We start from the raw sequence: 17741 nt of genomic DNA, 5'->3' as shown, positions 1-17741 counted from the left end.
GGGGTTAATATCATCAACACTATCTGAACGGCATCCAGAGTGTTCATATGAACACTAATAGAACGGCATCCAGGGGGTTAATATCATCAACACTATCTGAACGGCATCCAGAGTGTTCATATGAACACTATTTGAACGGCATCCAGGGGGCTTATATCATCAACACTATTTGAACGGCATCTAGGGGGTTAATATCATCAACACTATCTGAACGGCATCCAGAGTGTTCATATGAACACTATTTGAACGGCATCTAGGGGGTTAATATCATCAACACTATCTGAACGGCATCCAGAGTGTTCATATGAACACTACTTGAACGGCATCCAGGGGCTAATATCATCAACACTATTTGAACGGCATCTAGGGGTTAATATCATCAACACTATTTGAACGGCATCCAGAGTGTTCATCATCAACACTATTTGAACGGCATCTAGGGGTTAATATCATCAACACTATTTGAACGGCATCCAGAGTGTTCATATCATCAACACTATTTGAACGGCATCTAGGGGTTAATATCATCAACACTATCTGAACGGCATCCAGGGGTTCATATCATCAACACTATTTGAACGGCATCTAGGGGTTAATATCATCAACACTATTTGAACGGCATCCAGGAGTGTTCATATGAACACTACACTATTTGAACGGCATCCAGGGGTTGATATCATCAACACTATTTGAACGGCATCTAGGGGTTAATATCATCAACACTATCTGAACGGCATCCAGAGTGTTCATATGAACACTATTTGAACGGCATCCAGGGGTTAATATCATCAACACTATCTGAACGGCATCCAGAGTGTTCATATGAACACTATTTGAACGGCATCCAGGGGGTTAATATCATCAACACTATTTGAACGGCATCCAGGGGGCTAATATCATCAACACTATCTGAACGGCATCCAGAGTGTTCATATGAACACTATTTGAACGGCATCTAGGGGGTTAATATCATCAACACTATCTGAACGGCATCTAGGGGGTTAATATCATCAACACTATCTGAACGGCATCCAGAGTGTTCATATGAACACTGATTGAACGGCATCCAGGGGGTTAATATCATCAACACTATCTGAACGGCATCCAGAGTGTTCATATGAACACTACTTGAACGGCATCCAGGGGGCTAATATCATCAACACTATTTGAACGGCATCTAGGGGGTTAATATCATCAACACTATCTGAACGGCATCCAGAGTGTTCATATGAACACTATTTGAACGGCATCTAGGGGGTTAATATCATCAACACTATCTGAACGGCATCCAGAGTGTTCATATGAACACTACTTGAACGGCATCCAGGGGGCTAATATCATCAACACTATTTGAACGGCATCTAGGGGTTTAATATCATCAACACTATCTGAACGGCATCCAGAGTATTCATATGAACACTATTTGAACGGCATCTAGGGGGTTAATATCATCAACACTACTTGAACGGCATCCAGGGGGCTAATATCATCAACACTATTTGAACGGCATCTAGGGGGTTAATATCATCAACACTATCTGAACGGCATCCAGAGTGTTCATATGAACACTTTTTGAACGGCATCTAGGGGGTTAATATCATCAACACTATTTGAACGGCATCTAGGGGGTTAATATCATCAACACTATCTGAACGGCATCCAGAGTGTTCATATGAACACTATTTGAACGGCATCTAGGGGGTTAATATCATCAACACTATTTGAACGGCATCTAGGGGGTTAATATCATCAACACTACTTGAACTGCATCCAGGGGGTTAATATCATCAACACTACTTGAACGGCATCCAGGGGTTAATATCATCAACACTATCTGAACGGCATCCAGAGTGTTCATATGAACACTATTTGAACGGCATCCAGGGGGTTAATATCATCAACACTACTTGAACGGCATCTAGGGGGTTAATATCATCAACACTATCTGAACGGCATCCAGAGTGTTCATATGAACACTACTTGAACGGCATCCAGGGGGTTATATCATCAACACTATTTGAACGGCATCTAGGGGTTAATATCATCAACACTATCTGAACGGCATCCAGAGTGTTCATATGAACACTATTTGAACGGCATCCAGGGGGTTAATATCATCAACACTATCTGAACGGCATCCAGAGTGTTCATATCATCAACTACTTTGAACGCGCATCCAGGGGCTAATATCATCAACACTATTTGAACGGCATCTAGGGGTTTAATATCATCAACACTATCTGAACGGCATCCAGAGTATTCATATGAACACTATTTGAACGGCATCTAGGGGGTTAATATCATCAACACTACTTGAACGGCATCCAGGGGGCTAATTTCATCAACACTATTTGAACGGCATCTAGGGGGTTAATATCATCAACACTATCTGAACGGCATCCAGAGTGTTCATATGAACACTTCTTGAACGGCATCCAGGGGGTTAATATCATCAACACTACTTGAACGGCATCTAGGGGGTTAATATCATCAACACTATCTGAACGGCATCCAGAGTGTTCATATGAACACTACTTGAACGGCATCTAGGGGGTTAATATCATCAACACTATTTGAACGGCATCTAGGGGGTTAATATCATCAACACTACTTGAACTGCATCCAGGGGGTTAATATCATCAACACTACTTGAACGGCATCCAGGGGTTAATATCATCAACACTATCTGAACGGCATCCAGAGTGTTCATATGAACACTATTTGAACGGCATCCAGGGGGTTAATATCATCAACACTATCTGAACGGCATCCAGAGTGTTCATATGAACACTACTTGAACGGCATCCAGGGGGCTAATATCATCAACACTATTTGAACGGCATCTAGGGGGTTAATATCATCAACACTACTTGAACGGCATCCAGTGGGCTAATATCAACAACACTATTTGAACGGCATCTAGTGGGTTAATATCATCAACACTTTCTGAACGGCATCCAGAGTGTTCATATGAACACTATTTGAACGGCATCTAGTGGGTTAATATCATCAACACTACTTGAACGGCATCTAGGGTGGTAATATCATCAACACTATCTGAACGGCATCCTGAGTGTTCATATGAACACTACTTGAACGGCATCCAGGGTGTAATATCATCAACACTATTTGAACGGCATCTAGGGGGTTAATATCATCAACACTATTTGAACGGCATCCAGAGTGTTCATATGAACACTACTTGAACGGCATCCAGGGGGCTAATATCATCAGCACTATTTGAACGGCATCTAGGGGGTTAATATCATCAACACTATTTGAATGGGGGTTAATATCAGTGTTAAGACCATGAGTCATTTGGTATTTAAATATGTGAAGGATTCAGGGATGTGTGTGCTGCAGCTGAGTGTTAAACATGTGCGAGGTAATTGCCGTTTCATGAAGACCTTACGTGAAATGGGATTTTGTAAACACTGTCAAATAGGGGTGGTGTGGTAGCCCAGTGGTTGAAGCGTTCGCTCGTCACGCCGAAGACCCGGGTTTGATTCCCTACATGGGTACAATGTGTGAAGCCCATTTCTGGTGTTCCCCGTCGTGATATTGCTGGAATATTGCTAAAAGCGGCGTACAACTAAGCTAAGTCACTGACTCACCCTCTCACTATCAAATATAGGTAATCCCAAGGTTATAGGCGAGGTTCCAGCACAGTCATTGGCGACTTGACAAAAAACACATCCCACTGATCCCTTATTGGCTATTTTTCAAATTCAGTTCAACGGGTAAATACCTGATATTTACATTTACAGCATACAGTAAACGATGCCGCGAATGGCGAAATCGTCACGTGTCAAAAATGGCCAGATTTACGATGTACATAATTCTTACTGGTCATTTCAGTAATTGTGGTTTACCTAAAAAACAGTATGTTAGATCAAGAAACAGTGAACTGGGGGAGATATTTGTCTTTCTGGCATCCAGGGATACGTAAAGCTGAGATGATTTTGGTGATGATTGTTTTCAGTTTGATTTTGTATAGCGAGTGTTTAGTCAATGTAGAATGGGTACATTTCCCTGGGGCACCAACAGGGTTAAATCTGTCCTATCTGGCTGAAAAGGCGGCCGGGCCCCTCAGTGTATATCTGTGACGTCACCAGCAGTGTGACGTCACTGTCACTGTACAAATGGCGCCACGTCAACAGGGTGAACCTCGGCTCAGTCTGAGGTCACAGAGTGCAGGCGACATGTAAACAAACAGTTTGTTGTTGTCGGTTTCACAATTTGCGATATTCCCAGAACAAAATTAACACAGAATAATGTTAAGACGGACGACGTTTACGTACAGTCACACACCGTTTATATTTACACTCACTTCACAATTTTCTTACCTGATCCTACGAGCCTCCAAACACAACAAATGACAAAATGTCTGAAAATACATTCAACAGATTTTATTTATATTCAGGAAGAAAAAATTGTGAACAAGATTGAACAGCGCACACCCCGTCAGTGTCAGCAACGACGTGTGCCCCGTCTCTGTCCACACCAACACCAACTTCAGTGTCCACCACGTGACTCCAGGAACTCCACCACTCGCTGATGTCCCCAGACTCTCGCCCTGTCGGCCGCTGTTTCCCCCGTCGTTGTTCCTGGCGTTGATGTCCACCATGTTCATGGACACGATCAGCTTCATGGTCTCCAGGTCTCCACCATCACAGGCCCAGTGAAGGATGTTGTTACCGAACCCGTCCACCAGCGACACATTAGCCCTTCTACACACCAGAAGCTCCACCACATCGCTGTGTCCATTATATGCTGCCACCATCACCGGTGTCGTGCTGTACTCTCCTCTACTGTTGATGTCCACCACGTTCAGGGACACGATCAGCTTCACGGTCTCCAGGTCTCCACCATAACAGGCCGAGTGAAGGACGTTGTTACCGTCCCTGTCCACCAACGACACATTAGCCCCTCTTCCCACCAGGAACTCCACCACATCACTGTGTCCCCTCCGTGCTGCCGCCATCACCGGTGTCCTGCTCCTCCATCCTCCACTGTTGATGTCCACCACGTTCAGGGACACGATCAGCTTCACGATCTCCAGGTCTCCACCATCACAGGCCGAGTGAAGGACGTTGTTACCGTCCCTGTCCACCAGTGACACATCAGCCCCTCTACCCACCAGGAACTCCACCACATCGCTGTGTCCCCTCCATGCTGCCACCATCACCGGTGTCAGGCTGTTCCATCCTCTCGTGTTGATGTCCACGTGACCCGCTGACAGGATCCGCTTCACTGTCTCCAGGTCACCGGCCTTGCTGGCGGAGTAGAGGCGGCGGTCTGCTGCTGGTAATGGAGTCGCTGCAACACAAAGTAAACATCAGACATCTGTGCCACACATCTACAATGTTTTCAACATGTTGATACGTGACTCGGAAATTGCTACATCGTTTAATCAATTCCATCATGGCTGACAACAATACAACATGGCGGGAATGTCAACATGTGGTTTCTAGGATAAACGATGGTGTGTTTAATACAGAACTTTCTGTTAGAGCCAGAAGTTGTAGCAATATTTTGTGCACGGCTGGAGAGTGTTGATGTCTGTTGAACTTTACAAGTGGATAATGTCAGTACGGCTGTTGTTTGGTATTAAAGGGTGGCGACCTCAGCATAATTATCTGGTTCATGGAATCCTGTGACTGACAACATGAACGTCGATCGACACCACTAAGCTTCCTGTCTGCTGGGTTTTCCGACCTACCGTGGGAGTCTTGTGTCGTCACTGGCATTGGTGGGACCGTCTTGCTCAGGCTCGGGTCAGTCGAGGCTGAAACAGAGAATATGTTCTCCAGAGAACTACATATAGCACATAAGCATTATAACTATTGGTCTCGCTTTCCACAAAGTTTTGCCGTTCAGTATTATGTAGTATGTATTCCAAATACATTTGTTATAGCAGAGGCATTAGGAATGTATGTTTCTATTTGATTACGATAACTGTTGATCGAGACCGCGTGTCTATGCCCGAGACAAAGAGTACTTTCTAAATTCATTTTTACAGTTTGAATCTGAAAATGTAATAAGCCGTACACTGTGTCTTAACACCTGAGATGCTCCTCTTTGTTCAAATGTAGTAAATGAATACATAGTGAATGAATACATAGTGAATGAATACAACTGTTGATTGTTACTTTGTTTTGAAATATAAACATGAACGGTGAAACTAAAGAATCTGTTCGCCCTCAGGGTTAGGGTTAAGTTACTAACGACTATATTCTACAGGGAATTCATATATAAACATATAGTACATGATTATTCACATTGATAATTAATTATTACACTGAATGAAAAAAATAGATAAACAAACAAAAACATCTGCACTTATACCTATTCCCCTTTATGGAATGACTTCCTGTTTAGTTTGAATTTATTAACCGTGACTGGAATTCAAAGATGCCTTTCCTTCACATATTGATACAAAATGCATGAAATATTTAATACATAGTAAAACAACATCAAACGACACGAACCACTGATAATGCGGTTTCGCCACTTGACTTGATATTTATGCAACACAGTTTAAATTTAATGTCAGGTAAACTCTGTGAAGCACTCACAAAATGTCAGAATACCGAGCGATGGCGGCAGTGCAGTTTTCACTCAACTACATGATACTGTCTAAGTCGGAAACTGCAGCTGACAAAGCCGTACCTGTTGATGGAAGCAATGTGCTTTGATAAACAACAAGGGTACAAACACGTGGCAGTGTGTGGTGGTAAAGATCGACATATCAGCTGACAAAGCCGTACCTGTTGATGGAAGCAATGTGCTTTGATAAACAACAAGGGTACAAACACGTGGCAGTGTGTGGTGGTAAAGATCGACATATCAGCTGACAAAGCCGTACCTGTTGATGGAAGCAATGTGCTTTGATAAACAACAAGGGTACAAACACGTGGCAGTGTGTGGTGGTAAAGATCGACATATCAGCTGACAAAGCCGTACCTGTTGATGGAAGCAATGTGCTTTGATAAACAACAAGGGGTACAAACACGTGGCAGTGTGTGGTGGTAAAGATCGACATATCAGCTGACAAAGCCGTACCTGTTGATGGAAGCAATGTGCTTTGATAAACAACAAGGGTACAAACACGTGGCAGTGTGTGGTGGTAAAGATCGACATATCAGCTGACAAAGCCGTACCTGTTGATGGAAGCAATGTGCTTTGATAAACAACAAGGGTACAAACACGTGGCAGTGTGTGGTGGTAAAGATCGACATATCAGCTGACAAAGCCGTACCTGTTGATGGAAGCAATGTGCTTGATAAACAACAAGGGTACAAACACGTGGCAGTGTGTGGTGGTAAAGATCGACATATCAGCTGACAAAGCCGTACCTGTTGATGGAAGCAATGTGCTTTGATAAACATCAAGGGTACAAACACGTGGCAGTGTGTGGTGGTAAAGATCGACATATCAGCTGACAAAGCCGTACCTGTTGATGGAAGCAATGTGCTTGATAAACAACAAGGGTACAAACACGTGGCAGTGTGTGGTGGTAAAGATCGACATATCAGCTGACAAAGCCGTACCTGTTGATGGAAGCAATGTGCTTTGATAAACAACAAGGGTACAAACACGTGGCAGTGTGTGGTGGTAAAGATCGACATATCAGCTGACAAAGCCGTACCTGTTGATGGAAGCAATGTGCTTTGATAAACAACAAGGGGTACAAACGCACGTGGCAGTGTGTGGTGGTAAATATCGACATATCAGCTGACAAAGCCGTACCTGTTGATGGAAGCAATGTGCTTTGATAAACAACAAGGGTACAAACACGTGGCAGTGTGTGGTGGTAAAGATCGACATATCAGCTGACAAAGCCGTACCTGTTGATGGAAGCAATGTGCTTTGATAAACAACAAGGGTACAAACACGTGGCAGTGTGTGGTGGTAAAGATCGACATATCAGCTGACAAAGCCGTACCTGTTGATGGAAGCAATGTGCTTTGATAAACAACAAGGGTACAAACACGTGGCAGTGTGTGGTGGTAAAGATCGACATATCAGCTGACAAAGCCGTACCTGTTGATGGAAGCAATGTGCTTTGATAAACAACAAGGGTACAAACACGTGGCAGTGTGTGGTGGTAAAGATCGACATATCAGCTGACAAAGCCGTACCTGTTGATGGAAGCAATGTGCTTTGATAAACAACAAGGGTACAAACATGCGTGGCAGTGTGTGGTGGTAAAGATCGACATATCAGCTGACAAAGCCGTACCTGTTGATGGAAGCAATGTGCTTGATAAACAACAAGGGTACAAACACGTGGCAGTGTGTGGTGGTAAAGATCGACATATCAGCTGACAAAGCCGTACCTGTTGATGGAAGCAATGTGCGATAAACAACAAGGGTACAAACACGTGGCAGTGTGTGGTGGTAAAGATCGACATATCAGCTGACAAAGCCGTACCTGTTGATGGAAGCAATGTGCTTTGATAAACAACAAGGGTACAAACACGTGGCAGTGTGTGGTGGTAAAGATCGACATATCAGCTGACAAAGCCGTACCTGTTGATGGAAGCAATGTGCTTTGATAAACAACAAGGGTACAAACACGTGGCAGTGTGTGGTGGTAAATATCGACATATCAGCTGACAAAGCCGTACCTGTTGATGGAAGCAATGTGCTTTGATAAACAACAAGGGTACAAACACGTGGCAGTGTGTGGTGGTAAAGATCGACATATCAGCTGACAAAGCCGTACCTGTTGATGGAAGCAATGTGCTTTGATAAACAACAAGGAATTTACAAACACGTGGCAGTGTGTGGTGGTAAATATCGACATATCAGCTGACAAAGCCGTACCTGTTGATGGAAGCAATGTGCTTTGATAAACAACAAGGGTACAAACACGTGGCAGTGTGTGGTGGTAAAGATCGACATATCAGCTGACAAAGCCGTACCTGTTGATGGAAGCAATGTGCTTTGATAAACAACAAGGGTACAAACACGTGGCAATGTGGTGGTAAAGATCGACATATCAGCTGACAAAGCCGTACCTGTTGATGGAAGCAATGTGCTTTGATAAACAACAAGGGTACAAACACGTGGCAGTGTGTGGTGGTAAAGATCGACATATCAGCTGACAAAGCCGTACCTGTTGATGGAAGCAATGTGCTTGATAAACAACAAGGGTACAAACACGTGGCAGTGTGTGGTGGTAAAGATCGACATATCAGCTGACAAAGCCGTACCTGTTGATGGAAGCAATGTGCTTTGATAAACAACAAGGGTACAAACACGTGGCAGTGTGTGGTGGTAAAGATCGACATATCAGCTGACAAAGCCGTACCTGTTGATGGAAGCAATGTGCTTTGATAAACAACAAGGGTACAAACACGTGGCAGTGTGTGGTGGTAAAGATCGACATATCAGCTGACAAAGCCGTACCTGTTGATGGAAGCAATGTGCTTGATAAACAACAAGGGTACAAACACGTGGCAGTGTGTGGTGGTAAAGATCGACATATCAGCTGTCAGAGTGATTAACATTCCGTCTGTTTCAACATTAAAAATAACGAGAATTAAGCATAATCCATAATCTACATTCATTTGCATTATTTTAAAATGTTGCAGAAATTAGTGCTGGGGCGATTAATCGTAGGATCGGTTAATCGTTCGATCTAAGTCAAAATAAACGATTGTTGAATACAAATAAACTGCAGATCGATAATCGGAAATAATCATTATTTGGATGCACGGAATCCCGCACATACATTAAAACGTTTTATTCTACCTTATCATGTTTTCTTTTACCGAACAATCAGGGCCCCGTTCCTCACAGCGATCGTAGAGCTAAGATAACCGTAAATCCCATACTTTATCATAGATCTAGACTTATGACTGTCGTAGCGATCGATCGTTTGAGGAACGGGGCCCAGGTCGTCGTCGTCCATTAAAACGTTTTATTCTACCTTATCATGTTTTCTTTTACCGAACAATCAGGACCCGTTCCTCACAGCGATCGTAGAGCTAAGATGATCGTAAATCCCATACTTTAACATAGATCTAGACTTATGACTGTCGTAGCGATCGATCGCTTGGGGAACGGGGCCCAGGTCGTCGTCGTCGTCATTGCTTGTTTACTTCTTAAACAGAAGCTGTGTACTACACAAGTGCGCATGCCTCCCCTGTCAGCCAATGGCAATGCTAGATATATTTAGATTAGGCTGTCCCTTTCCCAAAAAGGTCACGTCGTCATTGAAATACTACGAGTTGTAAAGTGGAGTAAAGTGGAGTAAAGTGGTGGATAATGACTAATCATAGGTGAAAAGAAAAAGATCCATGTTTTTCCAGGGAAAGCAAAGAGCCAGGTTTGGCAACATTTTGGTTTTTATCGGGAAGAGTGCTATGGTTTCAAACTGGACAAATCTAAGGCAATATGCCGTTTGTGCTCGACAGCCATACGTTACAATGGTAATACCACGAATCTCAATAACCACCTGAAAAACACCCACCCAACGAGTTGTAGTGATACACTTGTATCAAATCAAATACCAATATCATCGATGTTGACAAGTACCAAACCAAAACAAAAAATAGCAAAAACTAACCCCAAATCGATCGCCATTACCAAAGCAATCGCGGAACACTTGTTTTTAGACATGAAGCCTCTCTCTACTGTTGATTCCAAATCATTCAAGAAACTATTTGATGTGGTTACAGACTCTGTGTATGAAATGCCCAGCAGGTTTTACTTTAAGGAGAACTTGATCCCTCAAATGTACAATGATACAAAATTACAGGTTTTGTTCAACATGACAGGTAGACCCGTCTCTATAACAACAGATTGCTGGACATATGAAGCCATGCACGCATATATGACGGTGACTGCTCACTGTATTGATGATGACTGGAATATTAACAATTTCAAGTTCTTCAAACACGCGAGTTGCCTGGCTGTTACACAGCAGAGAACCTCATCAATGCTCTTCAACAGGGAGTGGGTATCATACACCCGACTGTCCATTAGCAACAAATATTCTTACACAAAAGAGAAAAATGCTCGACTTACCTGACCACAAATTGTTGCAAGACGTGGACACAAGGTGGAACTCTACCTATGACATGATGGTCCGACTCACAGAGCAAACGGCGGCAATACACGCGTCTTTTACAGATCCTCTGATCAAAAAGGACGCGCGTACCTATCTGCTATCAGCGTCAGAGCAAGAAAATGTTAAAGACCTAATTAAGGTTTTAGGCCCAATCAAAACTGCCACTGTTATTATATGTGATCAGCCGAATCCGTCAGTCTCTAGGATACTGCCAGTAGTGAAGAAACTGGCGATGAATCTCAAGAGCAGCGACGGCGACAACACTCTCGTGAAAAACGTGAAGAAATCCATGTTGACCAATCTTCAAAGCCGCTACATGGATCCAACAATCAGGCGATACCTCATCGTGTCTGCCATACTGGACCCTAGGTATAAGAGTCTACCTTTCATCAGTCAGACAGAGAAGGAGGAGGCACGAGAATGCATCGTCGGAGAGGCTGTTGAAGTCGTAGCTGTAAAAGAAGAACCATTCTCTCCGCTACCACACCTGACTCCCCAGCTTTGCCAAACTTACCACCAGACAAGACTGAACCAGAACCTGTGGACACCAGTGAGCCCAAACCTGAGGAACTGGAGGTTTCAACCCCATGCAAGAAAATTAAACTTGAAGCTGAAAACTTTGTCGATGAGTGGTTTTCTGATGTCACCGTCGTCATAGTTGAGGAGGGGCATAAACGTCCAAATGACATCGTCAACATCGAGCTGGAGCATTATATGTCGCAGGATCCACCACAGGGAAAAACCACAAGTTTAAATTGGTGGAAACAATTGGTGGCCCCCCTTGTTAGGAAAATACCTGGCGTCTCCAGCGACGTCTGTTCCCAGTGAGCAAGTTTTCAGTGCTTGGGGCAGTACGATAACCGACAAACGTGCAAGTCTTAAGCCCGGCAATGTGGACAAACTCATATTTCTGAACAGAAATTACAATAGAATTCAAAATTTAACAGTGCAACAGTGTCGGTCGGTGTTTGTCAACTGTTTGCAGACAATCACATTTGATGATTTGACAGGTTTTGTCAAAGGCATTTCATCTAAACTAAAATGTTCCAGTTTCAAGACAGTTAATTCGTTTGTTGATGTTTCCTAAACTTGTTGAATGTTAAAGAGAACAAATTTTGCATATGCGATCTGTCTGCATTGTACGCTACATGAATTAATGATATAGCGAATCTAAACACATTACACACCTAGAATGTGTTCAGCATCATTTGTAGCATTAATTTGTGAAAAGTAAAGCAACTCACTCTCTCAAGCAAGGGCTTGGTGTTTTTATTTGTGTTAGTAATCGAAAAGCTGCTTGAATGATCTACTGTATAATATTATAGTGCCGACAATATACGGTAAATTAAAAATAGTCCGTGTATGAAATGCAAACCTACTAAACCGAGGTATTATATTATCATACAACATGTTATCAAGTTCAACGCATTAAATTTCAGTAACGCTATATCAGTCAGTGTACCATAATATAAGTTAGTTGTGAAGTTATACAATATAATATTGTCTTCAGAAACATATCAAAATACGATCAACTCTACGGGAATCAATTTTAGCATATTTATTTGTAAGTTTACAAAGTTACAATTCTAAATACGGTAAATATCTATTAAAATGTAAATGAAATCTATTTATATAAAAAAGTAATAATTTGGCCTTGAATTATTCAGTTTTCAAAACGAACTTCTCTCCCGATACATCCACATTTTTAAAGTTCCTTTGTCGATCAGGTCGCATGAGAACTAATTAATATTTATGAGCAAAACTGTGCCAACCTCATTCGTCCAATCATGCAACGATGCGTCACAATACGATCCAGGTATTACAGGTTAGCTATTTTCTAATTGGCTGAAAGGGGGAATTCATCTTTGGTATTTGCATACAAGCATGTGACAAACCTGACTGGCTCACTCACCTTGTTCCATTCGTCAAATCACGCAACAAGACGCCCAAAATGATACAGATATTTCAGGTTAGCTATATATTTATTGGCTGAATTCCTCGAGTTGCAGTTGCATACAAACAAGTGACTTTCGTAAGGTGGGTAAAATAGAGCTATTTTTGGTTTCATGAATGCGGTTGAACTTTCGATACAATGCTTAATTATAATACTTCACAGAATAAATTTTCTATTTCAACATTAAAGAAACGTCTTTGTTCACCATTCAATATCAACACAAGACAGAAAAAGTATTGTTTTACTTGATGATCCAGAGACGCTGCAAATGTAAGTAACTGATTAAGATTAACAACTTTGTATGGAAATATTTATATCCGACGCAAGTTTGCCCTCCGGTTTTATCAGATGAAAACAACATATTACAACATATGCTGTGCTACCTATGGCATGGCATGGACAATAGTTGTATAAGCATATCGGCTTCTTCCCTAAATTAGGAATTCACCGATTGTTCACAAAACTCCCAATAGTTGCTTACAAAAGCATAAATGTCCTCTTTCAATGCACGTTATATGTGGATATCATTAGACGTTAGAGGCTTAGATGATCATTCTGTCAAACAAGAGCATTGATGTTCTTACATGGAGCTCATAACACTGAAATATACCGTATTTCCTCTATTAAGCACCGGGCTTCTAATAGGCGCCGGGCCTCTAATAAGCGCCGGGTCTGGATGTCCGTTGACAATATTAGCGCCGGGGGCGCTTATTATAGGAAATACGGTAGTCTTGAAAAACAAATTGGTTTTCCGAGCATGTTGTGCTAAGTGTAAACAGGTATTCCCCAGAATGAGGACAATTTTTATGGACATACAACGTCTTTATTCTGTACATGCGACGTTTCGACAAGGGTTTCTAATGTCGTTGTCAAGCATAGAACCTATGTCGAAACGTCGCCTACACAGAATAAAGATGTTGTATTTTCATAAAAATTTGTCCTGATTCTTCATCGCCTCAACTTCTAGAATGCCAATCAAAGAAGTTATTCCTCAACCCAGTCTAGGTGTGAAATACATACCGAGATATTTATGTTCAGATGCAGTATCCATAAGTCGTCCGCCCATTCAGAATAACATGGTCTGAGTCAGCTGCCTGTTATTGCACGCCATGATTATTGGGTAATGAAAGTAAAACATCAGTTTGTGGCTGTAATCTGTTAATGTAAGCTGCAGCGGTAATCATGACATCACACAATAGTGCTTTTAACCTGGCGATATGTTTCAGAAGATTTCCGGCATATATACCTCTGCAGTCAGGTAGTTTGGTAATTAGTGAAGTCCTTTAAAAACGGAATACCCAATTTGCAATTGCACTGCCTGACTCCCCGGCCTAACCTCCTCCCATTCTTGAAGAACTACGTGGTGTGGTGGCAATCATGAAAGGGCAATCCCAAACGAGGTTCTACCAGGGCATTCCTCAAATATTGGCATTTGTGGACAAGCAAAGAAATAATCTGGTGAAGTTCAGGTTTCTACCATGCAGAGAATGTTTTACTTTCTAAGGTAATAATGACGCAAACATAAAACGTGCAGTGTTCAGTTGACTGGGGCTGTGCTGGACAGGTCGGAAATGAAACCTGACAACATCAGGTCAAGTCTTGACGAGTGGGTCGAGGCTATTTTACTGAAAGCAAGTTATAATACTCGGAATAGGAGTAATACTTTGGTCGCAGAAGTGGCGAAACCAGTTCAAGTCTAATCAGGTGTCCACTTCCTAATTGAATTAGTACGTTCACCCAGAAATCTACAGGTACAGTATAATTCAGTGCGAACACAGCAGAGTTGAAATACAGTTCGTAATCTGTCTGATGTCTGCCTGATCTGTCTCTAACGCTGAATCAGGTAACATAGAGAAACACGGCAACAGAAATAAGTAAAACAGACGCACGGAAACCTCTAAACCATGTCTCGATATGTATTCTAAGCTCTGTGTTGGCATCACCAGTTAACCCAACGTTTGCATGCCTTGTAAGTCCTATGTTGGTATTACCTGTTAACCAAACGTTTACATGCCTTGTAAGTCCTATGTTGGTATTACCTGTTAACCAAACGTTTACATGCCTTGTAAGTCCTATGTTGGTATTACCTGTTAACCAAACGTTTACATGCCTTGTAAGGCCTATGTTGGTATTACCTGTTAACCCAACGTTTACATGCCTTGTAAGGCCTATGTTGGTATTACCTGTTAACCCAACGTATACATGTCTTGTAAGCCCTATGTTGGCATCACCTGTTAACCCAACGTATACATGTCTTGTAAGCCGCAGTGTGGCATTACCTGTTAACCCAACGTATACAAGTCTTGTAAGCCCCAGGTTGGCATTACCTGTTAACCCAACGTATACATGTCTTGTAAGCCCCAGGTTGGCATCACCTGTTAACCCAACGTATACATGTATTGTAAGCCCTATGTTGGCATCACCTGTTAACCTAACGTATACATACATGCCTTGTAAGCCCCAGGTTGTCCCCTTTTCCACCACTGGCATGTCCTAGTAACCTTATGTTCAAATGCTCAATACAATCTCCGTTGAGATACCCAATAACCTATATGCACACATACCCAATATAATATTTGTCCAACCAACATTACATTTTCATGCCCAATAATCAATGCGCATGAACAATAAATATGTTTCCATGACCAAATAAACTGACAAGTTGTGTGAACCCTATGTTGACATGTCCTGTAATGACAGTCTGTGTGTTCATTGGTCAATAAGCATTTGAAATAAGGGTAGTTTAACACTGTCACATTCGGAAATGAAAGGTTTCACTAAAAACACAGACAGTTTACCTCCGACATATTGTTTTAAAAGCAGAAGACAATACTTAGTAGGTGTGCAATATGACTGTAAAAACATTGACTAAATTCAAACGAAATAATAACGTTATTCTCGTATCTTTCGGTTGTAAAGTCAAGAGAGAACGTTAATTAAGCGCCTAATCCTTGTTAAATCTCTCACCTGCTGTAGTTCCAGGATACGTCGTGGTCCTGGCATCACGCAGGGCAGCTGCCGTCTCATTCAGCTGCAGCTGTAAATCATGGATGTCTTTGATCACCCTGCGACGTTGTTTTCGAAGACTCTTTCTGTAAGTGTCTCTTTCCCGTTGTACACGTCTCAGCTGTTGTGCCAGTGCTTCAAGTTGTGTCTTCGTGTTTTGCACATTGGCTTTCAGACTTTGAACCTCATCAAGGACATGTCCGCTAATGATATGCCCGATAAAGTCTTCTGTCAGGATGTCGGTCAGGGCTTGTTTTACTAGACTATTTATTAACGGAGGGACGAACGTACCAATCAGTTCTTCCTTTAGTGATGACTCCAGGTCTTTAAGGTTGGCAAACATTTTATTCGTAATATCAGCAGCTGAACGTTTCCATACATTGATGTCAATTTCGTTCTGTCGGACCCGTTTAACCAATGTCGTACGCTTGCGAGCAGCCTGTACGTCGCTGACACCACACAACAGCAGACTGAAGAATATAACAGTGGATACCTCCATCGTGCAAGTATGCAGAACGCAGCTAGGAAGACGACTGCCTCGCCGCCGGGTAAACGGCTTAAATATTGCCCGACTCAAGTGTTTGGCAGAATGCCAGCTCCTCGGGGAAACACCAGTAGTGTGCGTACACGTGACGTCATTAACAACCAACATGGAGGATACCTACCTGAGATGGAGATCCAGTGCCATGTACCCAGCAAGCACAACACTGCTTGGTGTATTGTCACTTAAAGTAACATCAAATATACTGAACACGTGTTATAGTTGGGATTACACTTTCTAAGTGAAGTACAGATTCTAGTACTATTATTCAAACGCAAGTGTTGGGGTATCAGCTCGCTTGGCAAGAGTATGACCATACCAACCCAACAATACCAACTACAATAGTCACAAAACAGTGTGGTAGTTTAGGATATTTCAGATAAAGTTTGAGTTCTGTTTTGGGGCTGGGTTAATATATAACATGGGTTATAAGTGTGTTCTCGGCTATGCTGGTATGCATAGCCGCAACACACTTGGCAGGTTGTGCCTGACATGTGCAGCACATACACTGCCTGCTTCTAGCCCTATAAAGGGAGTAGCTTCACAGCACTCCTTGTCTTTAGTCCACTGGTTCCCCAGAGGTGAGGACATTTATTTTAGTTGCTTGAGTCCTGGTAATCCAGACCAAGTATATAGGCTTTTTGGTTACATAGGAAATTAAGATATTTATTTGTTTTGGAAATAGGCTCTGAAATCAGAGCCATGTCTCGTTAGGGTTTCGGGTTAAGTTAGACTGTTAGGAGTAGATTAGGTTAGGTTAGGATAGGTTTAGGTTTTTGAAAATAAATTATTCTCTTGTCTGTTTGTTATGTTTTTACCAGCAATGAGGCCTGATTCATAGAGCCTATTTGAAGTTGGCTACTTTACCATCACCACATAAAAAAGTACACAACGCAAGGTCCTAAACCCCTATTATAGCCACCTTAAACTGTCACTGGGCAGAGAAACCTACTACAGCAGCATAGTATTCATACCAAATACAATACTTAAAATACGCGACATACTCTATACATTCTATACTAGGCACATAAAAGAAACTGTGCTTACAAAAATTTAAAATCTAAATTTATCAAACCTGTGTAGACACATACGGATTTAAACTCAGAGATTAGTGATATGTATCCAACATGTATGCACGTGTCACGTTCCGTGATGTCA

At 42.2% G+C, this 17741-nt stretch overlaps 1 protein-coding gene across 3 annotated transcripts; it reads right to left on the bottom strand.

Moving 5' to 3' along the window:
- Positions 1–4384: 4384 nt before the first annotated feature.
- LOC124272307 (ankyrin repeat domain-containing protein 2-like) lies at positions 4385–16612 on the bottom strand. Of its 3 annotated transcripts, none has more exons than XM_046707482.1 (4): positions 16004–16612; positions 5723–5788; positions 5214–5319; positions 4385–5012 (listed from the first exon to the last, which is right to left on the bottom strand). In XM_046707482.1, exons 1-4 carry the CDS (start codon positions 16539–16541, stop codon positions 4400–4402), a joined length of 1323 nt encoding a protein of 440 aa, XP_046563438.1. In that variant the 5' UTR covers positions 16542–16612; the 3' UTR covers positions 4385–4399. The 3 variants fall into 3 exon arrangements, with proteins under 3 accessions (XP_046563438.1, XP_046563437.1, XP_046563436.1); XM_046707481.1 differs by having other exon boundaries at positions 4385–4618; positions 4820–5319; positions 16004–16605; XM_046707480.1 differs by having other exon boundaries at positions 4385–5319; positions 16004–16605.
- Between the last annotated feature and the right edge of the window lie 1129 nt (positions 16613–17741).

The sequence above is a fragment of the Haliotis rubra genome, unplaced genomic scaffold, assembly GCF_003918875.1.
Source record: "Haliotis rubra isolate DU_JTF1 unplaced genomic scaffold, ASM391887v1 Scf1682, whole genome shotgun sequence".
NCBI lineage: Eukaryota > Metazoa > Mollusca > Gastropoda > Lepetellida > Haliotidae > Haliotis > Haliotis rubra.
The sequence above is the reverse complement of the archived record's forward strand: the minus strand, read 5'-3'. Positions and strand labels throughout refer to the sequence as shown.

Bases quoted from the DNA above. Each gene is read 5' to 3' on its own strand.
- LOC124272307 (XM_046707480.1), bottom strand. From the start codon at position 16,541: ATGGAGGTATCCACTGTTATATTCTTCAGTCTGCTGTTGTGTGGTGTC. The intron at 5,789-16,003 runs GTGAGAGATTTA...TCTCTGTTTCAG, and splicing joins GTATCCTGGAACTACAGCAG to CCTCGACTGACCCGAGCCTG. The intron at 5,320-5,722 runs GTAGGTCGGAAA...TTTGTGTTGCAG, and splicing joins GACGACACAAGACTCCCACG to CGACTCCATTACCAGCAGCA.